The 20,618-nt window shown below is 42.0% G+C and overlaps 1 protein-coding gene across 3 annotated transcripts in view; it reads left to right on the forward strand.

Moving 5' to 3' along the window:
* The window catches only part of znf516 (zinc finger protein 516), a 50,159-nt gene extending 33,466 nt beyond the window's left edge, over positions 1–16,693 (forward strand). For 2 of the 3 annotated variants that reach the window (XM_051957234.1, XM_022189672.2), the window contains exons 3-5: positions 4–1,323; positions 4,771–4,875; positions 12,593–16,693. In XM_051957234.1, coding sequence (XP_051813194.1) covers positions 4–1,323; positions 4,771–4,875; positions 12,593–12,783 — 1,616 coding nt within the window. In that variant the 3' untranslated portion in view covers positions 12,784–16,693. Of the gene's footprint in view, positions 1–3; positions 1,324–4,770; positions 4,876–7,144; positions 7,216–12,592 lie in introns of all 3 variants that reach the window. The other variant, XM_022189673.2, reaches the window with a different exon arrangement.
* The last annotated feature ends 3,925 nt before the right edge of the window (positions 16,694–20,618 follow it).

Here is a 20,618-nt window from a genome sequence, read left to right on the forward strand (position 1 = left end):
CAGATGAGAAACCCTACATCTGCAGCTTGTGTGACTTTGTCACCACAGAGTCACAGGCCTATTTGGGTCATGTTCACATCCAACACAACTCCAAAGATAAACCCAGCCCCATCCCCAGCCCCAGCTCCAACTTGGACAGAAGCACCCCCAGTGGTTATCCCAAACTGAAGAAAGCTCTTCTTCAGGGCCTGAACAACTCTGCATCTCCACCTACTTACCTTTCAGCCCGATCCACTGCACTGGATCCCAGTATGACCCCTGTGGATCTGTGTGTCAGGGCTGAGGGCATCAGGGGAATAGCCTCCTCAGCCTTGGACAGGAAAAATCTCCCAAGCCACAAGTGCTCCTTCTGCGCTCACTCCACCCGCTACCCCGAGGTGCTGTGGATGCACCAGACTGTGGCTCACCGCATCAACAGTAGTAGCTCAAATCTGGCTCCTAAGTGGGCTCTTAAAAACAACTCAAAGGGCTCCCGGGACAGCTTGTTATCCTCCAGGAGACGCACTGGACCTCCACCAGTTCTGGATGGGAAGGAGTGTCAGCCACTGCCTCCACTGATGCGCACCCAGCGTACACGGCCTCCAGCCTGCTCCACTGAGGTACCAAAGAAGAACAAGCCAGCCAGTCATGCAGCCACACCTTCATCATCATCCTCTACTCCCTGCTCCTCATCTTCTAGGGGCTCCTCCTCCACCTCAGGCAACCAAGCTGGGAGGGTCCCTGTTCGGCCAGGCAGCAGCACCAGCAGCAGCGTCAGACACATAGAGGACCAGAGTCATCAGTCTCGGTTCAGACCCAAAGTGGACATGTACCCACGAGCAAGCTCGCTGTCATCTTCTAGTTCCATGGAGAAGAACACTGGTTCCCTCTCACGTTCCTCAGCACCAAGCCCCAGCTCTGCTGCACCTTCCAGGATGGACCGCTACTTGATGCCTCAGGAGGGTCTGGGTTTCATGCTGTCCAGCAAACACGGCCTAGCAGAGTACAGCCGAGCTAGGGGCTCTCTTCATCAGCCACTTCCCAACTCCCACAGTCAGGTTCGGACGAACACTACAAGGCCCAGCGCTATCACCTACAGTTCAGCAGCAGCACACAACTATGGTGCCTCCCAGGCACAGGGAGGCACTCTGCAGAACTCCTCCTCCCCATCCTCTTCCTCTTCATTACCTTCAGAAGCTCGTGGAGATGTGAAGCACGAGCCAATCACAGAGACACCAGAGATGCCAACCGACATCCTCACCTTCCTCAAAAACTACAGCCCACATGAACTGGCTGCCCTCTACCACCGCTGGGGAGCAGCCAATGCCCTGCTGGATCCCACTGGTAGGGAGAAATTGTTGTTCAGTTTTTTGGCTGATTTACTCATCTGTTTGTGAAAATTAGTGGCAACACACTTCAAAATATTTTTTTAGTTCTTTATACTACAAACAAATCTGGAAAACGCTAGATTGGAGAAAATCCCTCACCGTTAGCTCACATGCAAAAAGCCCAAAGGACCTTGGCTTTGGAAATGCCAGATGTCAAGAGTTGTAGGAAAATGTTTTCCAGTGACTGAGCAACTTGGTTTTGAGCTGTTCTGAATATATTTGACAGCAAAATAAGTAAAAGACACCAGGAGTCACATAGATCCATATGTAATATATGAACCATATTGAATACGTGCACATATTGCCCTGTCTCACAAACACTACCTCACCATCTGGCAGAAAGTGATAGGCAGAGGCACATAATGCTCCATTCTGATGAGATTTTAATAATGAAAAAGAGATCCATTAAATGAGCACACACACACACACACACACACACACACACACACACACACACATACACACACGCAAGTTTGCATGTTTGCGAGGCATCATAAAAGGCTGTATCTGGGGCAGCATGTGTGTCCATATGTGCTTGGGTTTTTAGATGCAAAAGGAGTGGGTTGTGTTATTATTATTAGTTTTTTTTATACGGTGAAAGACGTGAGAGAACCTTTGCTACTCTCAGGTCTGCGAGGCATGCCTAGTCTCTAGCTCCACTCTCCCAGAAAGCTGTCACAAACTGTTTAGGTCACGGCTCTGCCTGATGAGAGACTCGCACAGATTCAAATGGAGGGAGGCAAAACAGAGAGAGAGGAAAGAGAGGAGGCAAAGAGAGAGAGATGAGACAGAATAATTACCCCACCAGCTGCTTTGGAAATGGTCATTACCAAACATCCGTATTATTTGCCCATTTTCAGTTGTGTCTCTGGGGTCAAGTGGGGTTGTGTGGAGCCAGGGGTCAAAGACAACAGCCCCAGAGCAGACGCATGACATCGCTGTCACCCGTCCAGGCACATATCGTCACGATCTGCCTTAGCCCTTTGAGTCACATGCTATAAAGTGACCTTTTTTGAGCAACTGAGTCTCTCTCCCTTTTCTCCCTGTAATACGTGTACGAGTGTGTGTGCGTCTGCTTGTGTTTTCCGTACAGCTCTGTCTTGTCTTTCATTAGTGCATCAGTGAGAAGGGCTGGCGGCCCGGAGTAGAGTATCCAGAGGCCAGCAGTCGGGCTGCCAGAGACACTCTCTGTCACCTCCTCCGCCTCCCCGTCTTCCTTGTCCCTGCCGCGTCCCCCCTCCGTCCCTCATGCATACACAAACTTACACATACAACTAGTTGGCACTTCCCAGGTATATACCATCCCTTACGCTTAGGGTGTTCATGTGTCTGCTGGGGGTTTATGCAGTAAGCAGCCCCCTCCTCACCCTCAAACCCTCAGGCCTATTATCTGTCAACAAGAGAGGTCAGAGTAGTGCATGCGTCTATGTGCGTGAGGGAGTGTGCCCATAATGGTCAGAATGTCATTAAATAGATCCAACCACCTTTAAATGCCTCGTCCTCTTGCTGCTCATGGCGGCAACATTTACATGCACTCTAGAAAAAGATTGCAATCTAACATGAGTAACACGTGATCGTTATTGCATTGTTATCTAAATTACATATGGCATTCCAGTTTCCTTCATCATGCAACAACAGGTTCCTTTATGCCAAATACCTGCTCTCTTAACCAATCAGTATGCATTCCATCTGCTTTATCGAACACAGTTGGGCTTCTTGTCCCTTAACAATTAATTTCCTGGTGGCATTTTTCTTATACTGCCTCATTATAGTTTCAGCGCTCTCATTAGATGTGCTGAGATAAAACTTAGTAGATTTTGCCCGCTTTTCTTTTGGGTTTTTAAGATCGGTCTTAAAGTAAAATTCATGTAGCGTTAAAAACATCTCCCTGTGCATGCGTGGGTTTTCTCCAGGTTCTCCGGTGTCCTCCCACAGTCCAAAAACATGCTGAGGTTAACTGATGATTCTAAATTGTCTGTAGGTATGAATGTGAGTGTGATTGTTTGTCTCTATATGTAGCCCTGTGATAGACTGGTGACCTGTCCAGGATGTCCCCTGCTTTCACCTAAAGTCAGCTGGGATAGACTCTAGCCGCCCCTCGATCCTAATGAGGATTAAGTGGTGTATAGATAATGAATGGATTAAAAACACCCTTAAGTTTGTCTGTTTAACTTTGTTCACCTGCAAGTTTCGCAGCTTTACAACATGTGCATAAAACAATGGAACAATATGCATTAATCAAGACTTTTTTATGTACAGTCTGCTTTTGGAGGGTAATTTAGGTTCACCTTGTTGGCCTAAAATCAGTTGTCATGGCACATAAATAACTGCCGTGTTGCAAGGAAGTTGGGATGAAACCTTTCACCTTAGCAGACAATCCTGATTTTACAGCTAGCCACGTCATGTCACAGTATGTGGCAGGTGTTATGAGCTTTCAGAGCGTCAGAATTCAACAAGTTACTTCCTTTTGCTGTTTATCATTAACACGTTAAGGTGATCGGTGCATGTAATGTCAGCGTTATTGCATTATTGTGTGTGTATGTGTGTAAAAGTAGCCAGCCCCACTTTTCTCCCTTGGACTGAACACACACATATACAACTCTTGAAACGCATGCCGACACACACACACACACCTGACATGTGACACACGGGCAGCGGAGCGGGCACATCACAGCCGGGGCGTTTTAATTGCCTGTAATTTATGCGGTGTGTGTGTGCTGTGTGTGTCTGGCTGTCAGCCTCTGAGATGATGCTGTGTGACAGCTGCAGTCCAGCCCCTGGAGCTAGCCGCTCATAATGACACATTAGACATACTAATGATGCCTGTGCGAGTCCACTACTGATGCTACCTACCTCCACCACTCCAGCCAGGCTCTGCCCTTACGTACACCCACTCATTCTCTGCCCATTACTGACCTTTACGCCTTCATTCAGTCCCTGAAAACACTGAAAATGGCTTCTTACTTGGAACAATATCATACTGAAGTTCACCTTTTTGATTACTCTTTACAGAAAAAAAAATCTCAACAGGGAATTCAAAGCATGTCATTAAAAGATACTCTGACGTTGTGTGTGTATTGTTTTAAAAGCTATTCATATAGTTGTGAACAACACAAAACATCTGATGTAACCAAATGTGGCAAAACACTATCTCCTGAGATCAAATAAATAAAGCAAGGAAGACATACTTTGATTGTTTTGCATTTTAACTAAATCCGGTTCCTTTGGGGCGTCTTTTAAATACAAACCTGTTGATTGGAACTAAATAAGTTGTATGTGTTTCAAGTTCATCCCATATGTTTGATTTATTTCTTACCCCTCGGCTGAACCTGTAATGCTTTGTGGATTTTGTACTTAACTGTAATTTAACTGTGTGTTTTCTGTTGTGTGTCTGTGTGATCAGGGATGCTGAGGTCTCTCATGCGGCAGGGACAGTATTTCTGCCATGAGTGTGGGAAGAGTTTCAGCCAGCCGAGCCACCTGCGCACTCATATGAGGTCCCACACAGGTAACATGCAGCCATTATACTTTGACACACAAGCACACTAGAAGGAATACAAAATGAACATTTACACATAGTTATGCCGGCTCAAGAAAACCATTGAAATGGCTCATAAAGGGTGAGGTGTTAGTTATTAACCCTTGTGTTTCGTCAAAATTGGCTTTTTTTCCCCAGAAACCTACAGACCCCACTGCTCTCAGTGTAAAAATAATAAAAAATAATTGCAAAATTGAGAATATTTACACTTTAAATACACTTATGCTATTAAAACACAATATTTAGAGAAAGATTATGTATTTGATTAATGTAAACAGGCACAACAATGACCATGAAGCATTAATATTACACCAAACTAAGGGCATGTGACACATTTTATGTTACATGGGCTGAGTATGATTAAATCTTATGCAGATTTAGTTTGACAAAAAATACATAATATATCATCATCTTTCACATTACGACATAAGGAATATTTAAAACACATGTATTATATTTTTGAACTATTTAAGAGAGCCTTTGTGCTCTAAGACTTTAAAATGAGCATCTGGGTTAAAATGTTCAGGTAATAAGTTGCGTCATAGTATTTTCCAAAGTTAGACACAGTAAGTAAAATGTTTTAAATTGATGCATAGTTCATAATCAGTAAAAAAAAGAGGAAAGATATGACACTGACAATGCACTGTAAGCAAGACAAGTCCACTTCCTGCTTTAACCTGTACAACCTTATTAGCTACTTGTTATTCATGTATTCTTATATGTTCCCAGTTTTTTTTCCCCCACTTCTGCACCAGTCATTCATCCCGGTACCACCTGTGCACACACATCACCACCCTCACAGCTCCATCCACCCCGAAACACTGGCATGAGATATAGAGAATATATGCATGGGGATTCACATTCTCAACAATATTTCATCGTCTGACTCTCCGTACGTCTGCTACGTCTCTGCCTCCTACAAAATAAATCAAAACAGATCTTTTTGTTCAGTTGAGTGTGACAGCCGGTCTGTGAGTCCTTCCCCGCCCTGGGCTGGGCAGCTGTCTCTATTTTTTAAACTGAAACATGATTTGCTCCGGATACTGACCTGTGACAAATTGTATACATTATTAATCACATGTCAATTAGAGAGATGGAATTGTGCATTCTAATGAAGCAGAACAGCATTTGTCCACGCCAACCTTACGAATCCATTTGCATGCATCCCGGTGCCATTCACTAAACAGCTTGATTTAGACATCCTGGCTTTTCTTCCATTTTCTCATTTTAGCTCTATTTTTCATTTTCTCTGTCCCCTTTCCTTACTTATTTCCTCTCATTCCTTTCCTGCTCCCTTTGTTTCTCATCTCACTTTCTTGTTTCTTCTTTTACCTCCTTCTTTGTCTCCCTTTCTCCTTCTTTTCCTCTTTTCATTCACTCTTTGTGTTTCTCCACTCTTTTGCTCTCCCTAATTTTTTTGTCCTTTCCTCTTTTCTTCCTCCTTTATTTCATTTTCACATCTATTTCATCTCTTCTTCCTCTATTTTTTGTCTTTTCTTCTGTCCTCGCCCTTTTTGTTTTCCTCTCATCTCACTCTTTCCATCCTCCCTTTTGTTTTCTTTCCTCTCCTCTCCACTCCTTGGCTGCCTGCTTTCCTCCCTCCTCCCTCCTCCTCTCGCCTCCTCCTCCTCTTCTCCTGTCCTGTCATGTCCATCAGCCGGCCCGGCGGTGATCACAGTAGACAGTGGGATAAGTAGCTTCTTTATAGAGAGTGTGAATGATATGTGGCACAGCCAGTGATTCTAAGTGACAGAGGCCAAATGGTAAGTGATGCAGTCCTCAGCTCCCCCTCATTCCCTCCTCCTTCCCCCACAGCACACACACTGCATTAACACACAAACACACACACATGCTCATGCATAGACTCTGTAAACACTCACAGAGGCTGTAAATAACGTTGTCACCGACAGTTGTCTTCAGCGTGGACGTGCACATGCAGAAAAGGCCAGCCACCCCGAGGCCTCTATTACCATGCGTCATATTAAATCACTGACTTGCGTCCACCAGGTTCCATCACCATCATCATCACCACCATCATCAGCATCATCATCACTGCCAGCTCCCCTCAATTAACAGGGGCGCTGGTGGCAAACGCTACAGTGTGCGGGTGGCGGTGGGAAGGACAGATAAATAAAATGCTTGTGTGGATCTGGTAGAGCATTTAACCAAATGCCCTCCTCCCCTTCCTCCTCCTCCTCCTCCTCCCTTTCCTTCTCCCATCCTCCTTCTCCCCCCACAGTTGGGTTTGATTTTAACGGACTCCACAGAGGTACTGACGCTCACACCACCGCTTCTGAAGCTCCCAAACAAGTATGTGGCACGATGGCTAATCACTGGGCTCCCTCATCGCTTCCGCATGTTCCCTTATTGTTATTGTCTCACCTCCGCATGTATGTGTCTGTGTCAATGTCAGCCTCTCATTCTGTATGACGTTTTTTTTAAATTCTTTGTTCATGTGTTGCAGTCACATGTGGCACCCTCTGCACCTGCATTAACACCTGTCATCCTCACATGCTGCTGGATCACACCTGACGTTAGCGTGTGCATCCAGTCTACATATCACATTGATCTCATTGAAAAGCTTCAAAGTTTCTTTTATTAACTGACAAATTAACATGGCACAAAGTGAAAACACGGTTAAAGTTGCACACTGCTTCAGTTGGTAATCATTCGTGTTGGCAGACTAGACTAAAATCTTATTTTCCGAAGTTTAGCAAAACTGCTTATTCCTACAGTGCAAGATATTTGCATACACTTAATTTACACTTCTAAATATATATATATATATATATATATGTAGTTACATCTGCATCTGCATTTTTAGTTTGTGGTTTCTGTTACAGATTTATTTAACCTATTGCCAGTTCATTAACCTTCAGAAAACCACCTTATAAACGCTCTTTGAAATATCAAATAATCAACCAATTTACTGACTGATCACAGCTAAACAGATGGAATTTATTTTTGTTTCACTCTGTGGCAGTGCAGTTCCATCACACTGTTTAACACACAAGAACAACAGAAGCCTTATCAGCTATCCAAAACAAAGATCCCAAATACATACAGCATATCAGTTACAGACTAGCAGGAGATTTTCAGGATTCTATTGATGGTAAAAATCATAGACTGCACATAAAAGATGGATGTAGCAACTGTGATGTCAACCATCGGTTTGTGGACTGCTGTTTTGAAGCCTCGAGTTGGCATTTAGCTGCAAGGAATTTAGCTGACTGGAGAAGAGCTATTTTCTTCTAAATGGGACCTGAATTTAGAAAATGAATTTAATGCTGTACTTAAAATGTCCTATAACTAGCGATTGAAACCATAAATTCATTGGGAAAATGTTTACTGAGGTAATTAATCATTTGCTCTGAGACTTCTTTAAAGTCTATTTTTGCAACAAGATTAGTCGCTCCCTGCTGGTTGTTAGAAACAATGCAGGTTTACAAAAATCCCTGACATGAAACGTTGTGTTACCTGTTTCCAGCTTATTTGAAATTTACGCTAAAGCTAGCGTAGTTAATTCATAAATAATAATCTCACATACAGACATTTGCAAAGTGCAGCCGAAGCATTTAATATTCACTTACTAACAACAACGCTGTCTTGCTGCTTTGGTGCGGTCTTACACAAATTGTCTGTTTGTCAGTTTGTATGCGTGCATTTGACATGTGGTCTTCAGCCTGTTTTAACATGAGATGTCTGCATGTGAGTTCTAACATACAGAAGAGCTCCGTGTACCAGAAGTCAGACTTCGTCAATGCCAATTTTAGCTTTTGTCAACTTGTATCAGGTGACTAAAGATAACTTGCTGTTTTATAATAAATTCATAGTTTAGGTCACTTTACAAGCAGTTATGCTAAAAACATTTCCTGCTTCCACTTTCTCAAATGTGGTGATTTGCTGCTTTCGCTATCTGATAGCAAACTGTATGTTTAGGTTCTGGAATGTTATTGGCTAGACTAGACAAGATATTTGGTGATATCTTGTGGTTTTAGACATTTTGGTGTCCTTTTTTTTGACATTTTAAATATTAAAGTCTATTTATTTGATTGGGATAATATAGTTTAACCCTTTAAGCTTCAGTCAATTCCAGCCGTTTTCAGTACAAAAAAATCGCTAATATTCTATTTTTGCTCTGAAATATTTTTGATGAATATTTGTTTTTGTCGGACAAATGTGTTTTTCTCACCCACTGTGGTAATCACATCTGAAAGTGGTTTATACCGGCGGATTCATGAGAATCTAAGCTTTCCATCGGCGTATAGTGTTTGTATAATCGCGTTTGCAGCCGTTGGACATTCTTGAAATTCCTATGCAAATTAGTAGGTGTACCGCCGGCGGTACACCTACGACGCACTGAAGCGTAAAGGGTTAATATCATTCCAACATGGAGAATGTAACTGATTTACTGCATAGAGAGTTTACAGCTAATGCTAATTGTCAACTCTTGTCCCTAGTTTGTCATTTACATGCAAAGTGTAGCTAAAATACAGAACTTGTCATTCTCATAAAAATACAATACACTACAGACTAAGAGATTATTTAAAAAAGAATTATCAGATGAATTGATAATTAAAAATAGTTGTTAATTTCTTTCATAATGGATGCAGTTACATGCACTGATGTAACTAGGTTAGTCTCATTTCTCTAGTGAGCTGATTTCCTTCCTGTTACCTTAACTAGTGATTAGAGAAATGTGATTTTCCCAAATCCATTTCTAATGGGAAACACTGAATTTTCTGCCAAGCATACGTGTAAAGAGGTTTCTCATCTGCTTTTTGCATGTGCACAAGAGCAAAGACAAGTTGTCCGGGAATTTGTTACCGATCAATAGAGAATTATGATTTTCAATGTGACAAGAAGCAGCAGAGTAAAAACAAACAACAGCAAGCATTACTGATTAGACAAAGAGGCATATTGTATACAACATATTAGATTACACTACCATTCAGAAGTTTGGAGTCACTTAAAATGTCCCCTTTTCTGAAAGAAAAGATGTTTTTTAACAGTCTAGACAGTGGCGGCTGGTGGTGAAATTTGTTGGGTGGGCTAACAAATGCATAATACCGATTAAATGGTTAACACAGCTGCAAAAGCAACATTACCTATGATACACGCAGTTACATCAATTACAGGTACACTATACATTTTTACTCTCTCTCACTCACTCACTCACTCACTCACTCACTCACTCACTCACTCTCTCACTCTCACACACACACACACACACACACACACACACACACACACACACACACACACACACACACACACACACACACACACCACTACAAAACGTGTTCCAACTGCAACGACTGCCCACAGATAGCTTGTTGCAACTGTCTTATTACAACTGTTTGGCGACATGTAGTGCAAAACGCGCCTTCACTACAACGGATGACCTCAGCAAAAACAAGGTGTCACAGTCCTTTGACAGGTCAACATGGGTCCACCTTATTTGAAAAGAAGCTCACATCGACAGCCGATGTGATCCCAGTCTCTTAACTTCCAGCTTTTCCTCCAAAGACATTGAGGAAAATGGACATGAAAGCAAATAATCCGCCTTGTTCATGCTAACGCCGGCCATAGCTTAACCTTTTCTCGCTGCCTCAAAGGCCTGTGGGCTGACTGAAGTTAGCCCAAATGATCAGTAAATCACGGGGGCGGGACATGACACCTGTCAATCACTTACAAGAAAGAAATGAATGAAAGCGGACTGTATCTGCTGGGGCTGTAAAAAATAAGCCCATTTAGAGATATTGTATATTTTTCTTTTGACTAATTGGTGCTGTTGCTACCTTTGTTTTCACCTAAACTTAAAACAATCTGTTGTAAGTTATTTGAAAAATAAATTTCTCATCTTTTTTGTGTTGGCCTGGGAGGGCTTAGCCCTGTTAGCCCATTTATACCAGCCGTCCCTGAGTCTAGACATTGTTTTTTTTTAAATTATTATTATTTTTATGGCCTTATCTTGGCTTTATGAAGTGAGAGAGAGACAGGAAATGGGGGAGTAGAATGGGGAAAGACATGCAGCAAAGGGCCACGAGCGGGAATCGAACCCGGGCCGCTGCTTTGGAGACCAGCCCCTATGCATGGCTCACCTGCTTAACCCATTGAGCTAACAGGCGCCAGTCTAGACATTGTTAATGTGGTAAATGACTATTCTAGCTGGAAACGGCTGACTTTTAACGGAATATCTACATAGGGGTACAGAGGAATATTTCCAGCAACCATCACTGTGTTCTAGTGCTATATTGTGTTAGCTAATGGTGTTGAAAGGCTGATTGATGATTAGAAAACCCTTGTGCAATTTTGTTGGCGCATGGGTAAAAGTGTGTTGGAAAACATGCAATTGTCTGGGTGACCCCAAACTTTTGAACGGTAGTGTAAGTTAGAACACAGAAACACAATACTTTCCTTTTGAGATTCAAGATCACTGCAGCGCCTGTAAACACAGTCACTAAAAAAGAACGATGAGAACTACATGAAAATTAGACTCGGGAACAAATGACACGAATCGCAGTAACATTGCACTTAGTTCCTTGAATGTGTTTTTTAGAGTTTTAAGAGTCACCCATGGAGACAAGGATTGAGAGTAGAGGGACCAGAGGACTAAATCTGCTCTGTTTTGACATTCGGAGAAAGCCGGGTTCCTCACGCTGCGCCTCCATCTTAATTAATCACACACGTCACACACATACCCACACGGACTCAGATTTACCGCACGCTATGAATGATGGGAGCAGGCGCGGCAGAGGGGTCCAATTAGATGTAGTGTTGACGCTGCTTTACAGTGACGATAACCTTTAGTATAATGTAGTGCACCGGTCCCGTCAGCGATGCTTCCTCGCAGGACGATGTCGTGGAGGTTCTCGCTTTTCCTCTCACGTCTCGCCATCTTTCCAGTGTGTTTTTTGATGATTTTTTCGTGATTAATTATACCTTTTTTTTTGTTTTTATCTCTCTTTCTTTCCCACCCCCCTCTCTCTATTTCTATTCTCTGTTGATGATGTATGATAACAGCTATATTTCCCTGTTTCTTCTTCTGGGAGAAGGGTGTGGGGAGGGGCGCGGGGAGTCATTTGTTTTCCCACTTTGATATTCTTCCATTTATCAAAATGATAATTAGGTGCAATTAAATGGCACTCTCATTTGTTTTATTCAGGTGTGTGTTTCTTATTTTTTTATTTTTTCATTATTTTTTTTACAGTGGTGTCTGTGCCATTGTAGGTCAGTCTAATTAAAAGAGAGAGTATAGGTTGTGTATAGAGTATAGAGTTTATAGAGTGCAGGGGCCATTGGGTAACCCAGGTGATTGAAACAAATACATGGAGACAAAAGTAGGACTTTACAGACAGGGGATATGTGGCACTCTTTTCCAGGTGGCAGGAAAGAGGAATTGCTCTATCTGGGACAGGATAGAGAATTTTTTACATGAAATTAGGTATAAAAAAATAAATATGAATGCTTCACTTGACCTGCATAATGTTTTCCTACTTCTAGCCATCATGTGTCTCTGTTTGCAAGTTTCTTTCTCCTTTTTTTTCCATTTCCGCTGCAGCAAGTCTCATCTGTGGTTTATGTGTCCTGTTTAATCCCTTGTGTATTCAAAATTCTGCATCCTGTGTAAGGTGCCACCTCTGGCCTCTACCTGACCTTTCATCTTCATGTGTGTGCTCCTCAGGGGAAAGGCCATTCTGCTGCCAGCTCTGCCCATACCGAGCCTCTCAGAAAGGGAACCTAAAGACGCATGTCCAGAGCGTCCACCATTTGCCATTTGACAACAGCCAGTACCTCGACACGAGGACGTTGTTACTGAGCCAGGAGGAGCGGGGAGCGCTGGCTGCCAAACACCCACCAAACTCACAACAGTAACCTTCTGACTGACACACCACGACTTGGACTCGAGGACCAGCTTAGTCAGGGAACCCCACCATTCTTTAAAATCTGGAAGATGGACCCAAGACTCTTTATAGACCTTTTGAGCTTCTCTCTTCCACCCATTATCCTTTAATGACCTGGAAGTTTTTTTGTTTTGTTTTTTTTAATCTAAAAGAGGCTGCAGTAGGAAATTTTAAAATCACAAAGAGGGGCTGCAGTGGGAAAAGGTGTCCTTGCGCATAATTGAAAGAATTTCTGGTGAAAGTCTGCTTTTAGAAACGGTATATACCAGGTGTGCACACAGGTGGGAATTGCTCTTGCCACTGAGAAATGAAATATAAAGTCTACTTAGCAGGAAAGCTGGACTCACTAATGTTCAGTCTTTTGCTTCTTTCCACTGAGATGAAGGTTTGCATCACCTGAAAGGATTTCTGGATATAGAAGGCCTAAAAAATTCAAAGTTACCTCTTGCTGCCATTTTGGAGGTACCAACAAGTGAAGCTGCCTCATGCAGATTTACAGGTAGAGCAAAATTTCTGAACTTGAATGCAACTGCTAGCGCTTTAATCAAGGACTGTGGGATTGCATGGCTGCTGTAGTTGCCCCCTCAACACTTTTTCTTTTTAGCTTTATTGTATATGAGTTTGTGCATTCCTCAGGACACCAATCATCAACCCACAGCAAGAGAAGATGCTCGGCAAAGCATCAGTAGACGACTGGCACATTGCAAGCTAGTCTCCTCTGGGTTTCTGAGTCAGAAGATGAAAACTTGCATCTTTCTGTTTGTCTGTGTGTGTGTCTGTGTGCTACGGTTAAGCTTGCTTCCCTTCACTCCACTGTGTAACGGTGGGAGTGCAGTGACCACTCTGAGGCTGTGTAGCCGATGATTAGAAGGAGAGAGGAAGATGGAGAGAGGTAGGGTTAGGAAGAGAGAGAGAGAAAACGCTAATGGGGGTGTCTACTTTAGTGCTCATTAAAAAAAAGCGTACGTTTTTAATAGCCAATATAAATGAGCGTCCCATTTTTATGGCCATTCAATTATTGTCCATTTAAGAGGAAGGGACTGAGCGGAGTTTGCCTTCATAACTTGCTCATATTAGAGTGTTTCCCACTAAGACAATTCTCACTTTAAATTACACTTCACAACAGTAGGAGTGACAGGAATATGTCGACTCTAAATTGCACAGACTATACTTCAGCTTGTGTACGTGCACAGATGAACATGATACTTCTCATGTTAGGCAAAAAAACCCAAAAAAACAAAAAATCTGCTTCCCGATATTTCCTGATCACTTCTCAGCCTGTTGATCTTCTAAAAACTATTTGAAGAAATCTGTGACACCAAAATCATCTCATGCTAGGTTCAGACTACACAATATTTTCTCTAAAGTCAGATTTGGTGATTTTAAAGTTGTGACATCTTGCCGTGATTTTGTCAAAACAAATGAAATGATCAGGAACGCCAGCTCTTGAAAACATGAATGTCAACAAACAATAGGGTGAATGGAATTGGATGTTTTGTTGAGATAAATATCAACCGTCTGCCTATTTGTAGATTGCACCCGGTTCAAAGTTAGTTTGTCTTCTCTTTTGTGTCTTTGGATGATCACTTTGGGCTCTTGGAGGTTGTCACCAAACAGCAGAGAAACTAAAAGAAATTCTGATTTTATGGATTTTTTTGTGGGGCTGTCATGAGGCATCTCAGATGCTGGATGCAGCAATGGTCATCTATGAAAATATTCTTGTCTTTTGTGTCTTTGTGCCGATATTGTGTAGTCTGAACCCAACTTTAGTCTTTCTGGTAGCTTTCTGCCAGCAGGATACTGTAACTTTGTGCCTCCTAACTAAGTAATCAAAATACTGGTATGGGAGAGAATCAAAAACCTACTTTGTCTAGACTTTTGTTTTATAAAACATTCCTTATTTCTTGTAGAATAGTTGAAAGATTCTAAAACTGAAATTAAACAACTTGATTGAGGAAATTCAGAGCCAGACTTGCTCTTTGTGCTAAGCTAATTTAACCACCTTAATGAAACTACTAGACAGACATGTCAGCGAGGTGCTCGTCTAACTCTTGTCAAGAAAGTCTTCCTACAATGTCCAACTACTGCTTTAAGGCTGACAGGTTTGTTTAACTGATAAAATGGGCACATGAGTGAACATATCCACCATACATTAGCCTGCTTATTGGACATGCAACAAGTGACACGATAAGCAGCAACGAGCTGATTTTGTTGCCGGAACATTTAAGCGGACTAATGAGCCAGTCTCCCATGCTGTCAGTCTAATCCTTGAATGGTGATGTGGGGATTTAAAATTCTGGGGGGACGGAGTGAAGAGGTCAGAGAGAGCAGCCGGAGGTCAGGAGGTCGGGCTTCCAGAGAGTGCAGAGATAAATAGACAAGGTGGAGACGTTTTGAAGCCTATTGAATTGTCGAGCTGTCACAGCCTTAACACAAGTGTGCGTGTGAGTGTACATTTATGTGTGTTTGCCCATTCCCTTCAAACCTATGTATACTGTGGAAGAAGTTGACTACATTTCTGTGTATTCCAGCCTCTGTCTAGATGCTTAGCCTACCTCCTTTGCAATGGAAGCCTGTTAAAGTTTGAACATGAAGTGGGGCTGTTTGTTTTACTTTGTTTTGAACCCCTAAATGGTCCCAATAAGTTGTCCTGCTTCAACATGTTGGGGAAAAGAAGAAGCAATGCAAAGCAGCTCAAAAACGTAAAAGGCAAGCCTGAAACTGTAGATTTCTTGGATTCAAAATTCACACCAATAACAGATCATACAGAGTACTGTATTTCCCATCTATTTTGAAACCTCAGTAGTTTTTACACAAACACATTAAGAAATGGTTGCTTTACCAGTTGGTTGTTTAGTTCTGCATACAATATTGTGTGCTTGAATATGCCTAACAATACACAGATGTGTATATTGAAGGTGTGGGTAGTGAAAATACTTGAAACGGATACTCTAGCCTTTGAGGTAGTGTAGTACTAATACCAATGTTGTACAGAATTCCCTTTAAGATTAACTCCTCAGTTATGAATTTGTACTCCGAAGTGTGACTTAGAAAAACTATGAAGCAGGAGTGAGTGTATGTAATATAAAGTGTATATCTGTAATCCACTCTTACCAAACCCTTTATATACAGCGGTAGAAACCAAATGGCATTACTAGTGCACTTAGACTAGGTTAGTGCTTTAACCATTCTTATTTTGTCCATCTCTAGCTAAGGTTTCTTTGAGAATGTCATTTTTATTGGTGCCGGCTAACACACTTCAATGTAATTTCTGGTTTAGAGGCTTTTCTTTGTTTGTTAGAATGATTCCATAGATAAGAATGACAAATGATTTGTTCTGTGGCACAGCTTTTTTAGCTACGTTTCCTCGTGGAAAGTTTGATAATGCTAGATGCGCAGTGCTTATTTTTCTTTCAGAAAGATGTAAGAGTGTGTTTTTAGTCTTTCTCTTTGCTAAACTGTAGGGTTTGTTCAGTAGCTAGTCATGGCTGCCCTCCCAGAGGGGCTGGCAGGTGTTGTTCTTTTCTATTTGGTTGGGTTTTTATCATGCCTCTTAAGTTGTATTATTTGTGTCCGTATTTCTTTTGTTATGAACTTCATGATTAATTTACCTTAGAAGACAATATTATTCCAAATGTATTTGGTTGATATCTGTATTTATTATCACTTCAAAAAGGATAAGAGGAGCGAGGCAGACAGGAGTGTTTGTTTTAATTTGATTTTTCTGGGTTGTTTTTGTTTTTATACTGTGTAGTTTTCAAGCCAGCAAGCCGATGTGAAAGCTCTACCTCGTCTGAGCCATTCTCAGTTCTGTTACACTTTTGTACATCATTTCAAAAAGATGTAATGTCATGTCCACAATAAAGACACACAAAATGGCACCTGTTGGCACTTTTTTCATCTGGTTTTCGCTTGTTTGTTTTAAATTTACCACAGCTGCCGCGACTGAACACGCCCAACTTTAGATGAAAAAGCTTCACAGTTTTTAGACTTTATTTTTCTCTTTTGTTCACACTGCTTGTGTGAAATTAACAAAGAAACCTAGAAATGCACTGTATCTGAATATTGACAGGTTTAACAAACTCAGCATGTTTTGCATTTTTTGTGTCTCGCATGGGACTTATTCTTGCTACTGACACTGGATTTCATGGTCAGCACCTTGCAGACAAACGATCTACTAAAATGTAATCTTACTGTCACAAAAGACAGGACAACCTGATGTAGAGAAAGGCCTGGTGCAGGTGAAAAAGTCTGTATCTCTGCCATCATTGGCTTCTACTGTAGCCTCACTGGATAAGAACAGTGAGTCCCATCCACAAATCCTCCCAGACTGCAGCACATAAAGTCTGTAAAAAAATGGTATTAAATTTAACTTAAAATTGTCAAAACATTTCTCATTATTTCATCCTCATGTTAGTTCAGCTTCAGCAGTGTGACCATGCAGCAGGAAATTCTCGTGTTTAAAACTAAATGGGGCTTTTTTTGTAAGGCATTTATATGTCTTTTTTTTCTGGTTTCCAAACACATACAGGTTAAGCAAAGATCTCTAAGTACCTGGATTCCGATTTACTGATTCAAAACCACAGTCGCAGGGATTTGGATTTGAATTAAATATACAGCTCAATCATGACTAAACAATTTTGTTTTTCACTTCAGGATCTTGTTGTTAGTTTTATGGCAGCCCGGACCTTTGGACTACAGAAACCAACCATGTAGAACCTCTTTTAGGACAAGTATCTTCTCCATGGTAGGCCTCAATGCTGATTGGTTAAACTGAAAGAAGACAGACACTGATTGGTGCATCCTTTTTCTGCCTTGTTCTTGTCCTTGTTACAGTTTCCCCCTCTCAAATATTACAATTTTAAACATAAAAACCACCATAAAGTCTATCAAAACAAACCCTTCATTGCCCAAACGAAAGGCTAAAAGGTGTGATTAGAGGAGGTTGCTGTGAATGTTCACCTTTTGCCTGCCTCGGGTATTTACACCGAAGAGCTGTCTACTGGTACCAGCAGTGTGGAAGTTTATAAATGACTTAGCATTCTTCATAAAGGAATATTATTTACACACTGTAGAACCTTTAGCTCAGTGGTGCACTATGGTATGGTCAACACCATCGGCTGACAAAGGCTTTAAAATTTGGCAGATGATGCCTGTCAGGACAAACGTGTGCAGTTTTCTTTGGAAATGTTACACAAAAACATTTTAGTATCATGTTAATTCTACCATCGGAGAGATCTGATGTTCTGTGTAATTAGGTGGAAGATACACCGATCAGCCACAACATTATGACCACTGACAGGTGAAGTGAATAACATCGATCATCTTGATATAATGCAGCGTTCTGCTGGGAAACCTTGAGTCCTGACATTCATGTAGATGTTTCACATGACCACCCATCTAAACATCACCCAAACCCACATGACAACATCAGTCCTTGATGCCAGTTGCCACCCTCAGCAGGACGATACATCCCGACACACAGAAGTGGCCTGGAGAATACGACAGAGCTAAGCTGTTCACCCTGATTCCACATTCCCCAGATCCAGATCTAAATGTGATTTAGCATGTGTGGGATGTCCCAGGATAAGCCTGATCCAGGTAGGTCCCACTCTGCAACCCACAGGACCCACAGAAATCACTGCCACCATCCCCAGAGGTCCTGAGTCCATGAACCACCGAGTCAGAGTAGTTTTAGCAGCATAAAGGAGACCAACACAATATTAGGCAGGTGGTCATAATGTTCTGCTTGATCGGTGTATATTTGCATGTATGAATAATGGAATTTACATATCAGTATATCACCCACATTCCAATATTCTACATCCCTATTTTGATCTGTAAATGGATGCAATGTAAGATAGAACTACAATAAGTACGTTCCCACTTAGCTGATATTTTTAAACTATTTGTAAATTCTTTGTTCCAGACAGTGACCACAGCAAACCTGTATGCAGATGCAGACTGACTGATTCCTATCCAAGCCTATCCAGTGACTATGCTGTTTGTGAATTTACTAACACTTAAGATAGACAGACTGTCTTTAATTTAGATTTACATACAATAGATCCGCAATAACCAAAATGAAAAACATGGTGATGTTCTCAGGAACTTGCCTTGCTTTGTCTGTAAGAACCGATCTTCAAACATCCTCACGAATGTTTCAAGCAGTTGATAAAGGCTTTTAAGAGAAAGCACCATCAGCTAAGATCTCCTGAATCTGTCGGACCCACGGTGACATATACACATATCTTAACTGACTGTCTTTGTTTACTTTGCACCATCTCCTCCAGAAGCCAACAGTTCTGTTAAACTGCAGCACAAAGTGGGCACCCTGCAGTCTCTTCATTCATCATGTTAGAGGGATTGTCATCAAGGAATTTCAGATGTAGCTTTTCCAGAATATCAGTTTTCTGTACCTTGAAACTTCCAGGCAACATAATTAGTGTGAGTCACATCTAGTGTCCAGGATTCCTACCACAACTTGGAACATTTTCTCCTTCCATGTCAGGCATTACATGTGATCAAATGTGCAACTTTGCTTCAAAAAAGCATGAACATCACTCTATTCCAGGCAAATTTCCTACAACTTGTCCCACACATGCACATACTTCACAAAGCTCTACTGTACTAACCTGCTTCTTGAGTAGAGTCTAGTGTCTCTAATGGTGGCTGCTGGCTCTGATTGAGCTCCGCACATAATCACCATTACCTGCAGAAGAAAGCGAAAGTGGTCATGATTCATGAAGATGAGGTGAAAACAGATCAGGCCCGAGTCACACTGCAAGCTGTTCCCTTTCATCGCCTGTGACACGTTTGATGGATTGGGACTTTGATGTTTCGCCCAGGCCCCGTTGCTACCTTGATGTCCATGTGTGGCCTTGTGGTTGAAGTCGAGCTGCCAAGCAACGGTGATGAGAAACCCACACCCTTCAACTCAGAGGGACCACCTAGGGATTCGTTGCTACTTTGCCAGTCTCTTTCATGTTCGGTGTCTATGTGCACCATCTGTCTGTCGGTTTGAGTGACGGCTGAGTGACAGGTTCCCTCTGAGAACATGGCACATAATGTTAATGCCAGGCAGGCCCACGGGCTGAGAAAAGACTGCAGCTGCCCGTCACTCTTCCCAACCTCATCAGTCACCGCCAAGGCAGACGTGACAGCCCTGAGCTCCCTGAAAAACCTGTTCACTGACATCTCTTCTTTCTGTCACAAAGCAGAGAGAAGCTGACGGACTGACTGACTGAGTGAATGACTGACTGAGGTGGAAAATACGCTGAACGTCAGGCTGGCTGAGACTTGACTGATAGGTGTGCTGGCGAACACAGTATAATGTGCTTTTTTTATTTCACGTCTTTACGTGTCATGAAAGAAAGGTGTTGTTCTTTTTGGAAGTCTTTGCTTTTACACAAGTTTCACTGCAGGGATATCTATAGATTGTTGTTTTTTCATTGCAGACAGTTTAAAAAATACATGTTTAGAGTTCATCTCTGTGTGAATTCATATAGATCTTTGAGACAGGATTTCTGACTGATATTTACGGATATTATGTGCCCATTTGAATAATTTTGAAAGGTGCTTCACAAGGTAAAGTTAGCCTAAAACATCTGGCCTCCTATGGAGCATTAAAAGCATCAGTATGCTTCATAAGAAATGCTTACTTGACAGGAAACCGCTTCTCTCAATAACTCTTCGATGCTGCATGTCTGATCATTTTTGTTCCTTTACATACTTGACAATCTGACAAGGAAGCACAGTCACACAGCACCGAGGTGAGAAAGTATATGGAGGATCAGAACTCCCTTT

The sequence above is a fragment of the Acanthochromis polyacanthus genome, chromosome 12, assembly GCF_021347895.1.
Source record: "Acanthochromis polyacanthus isolate Apoly-LR-REF ecotype Palm Island chromosome 12, KAUST_Apoly_ChrSc, whole genome shotgun sequence".
Lineage (NCBI taxonomy): Eukaryota > Metazoa > Chordata > Actinopteri > Pomacentridae > Acanthochromis > Acanthochromis polyacanthus.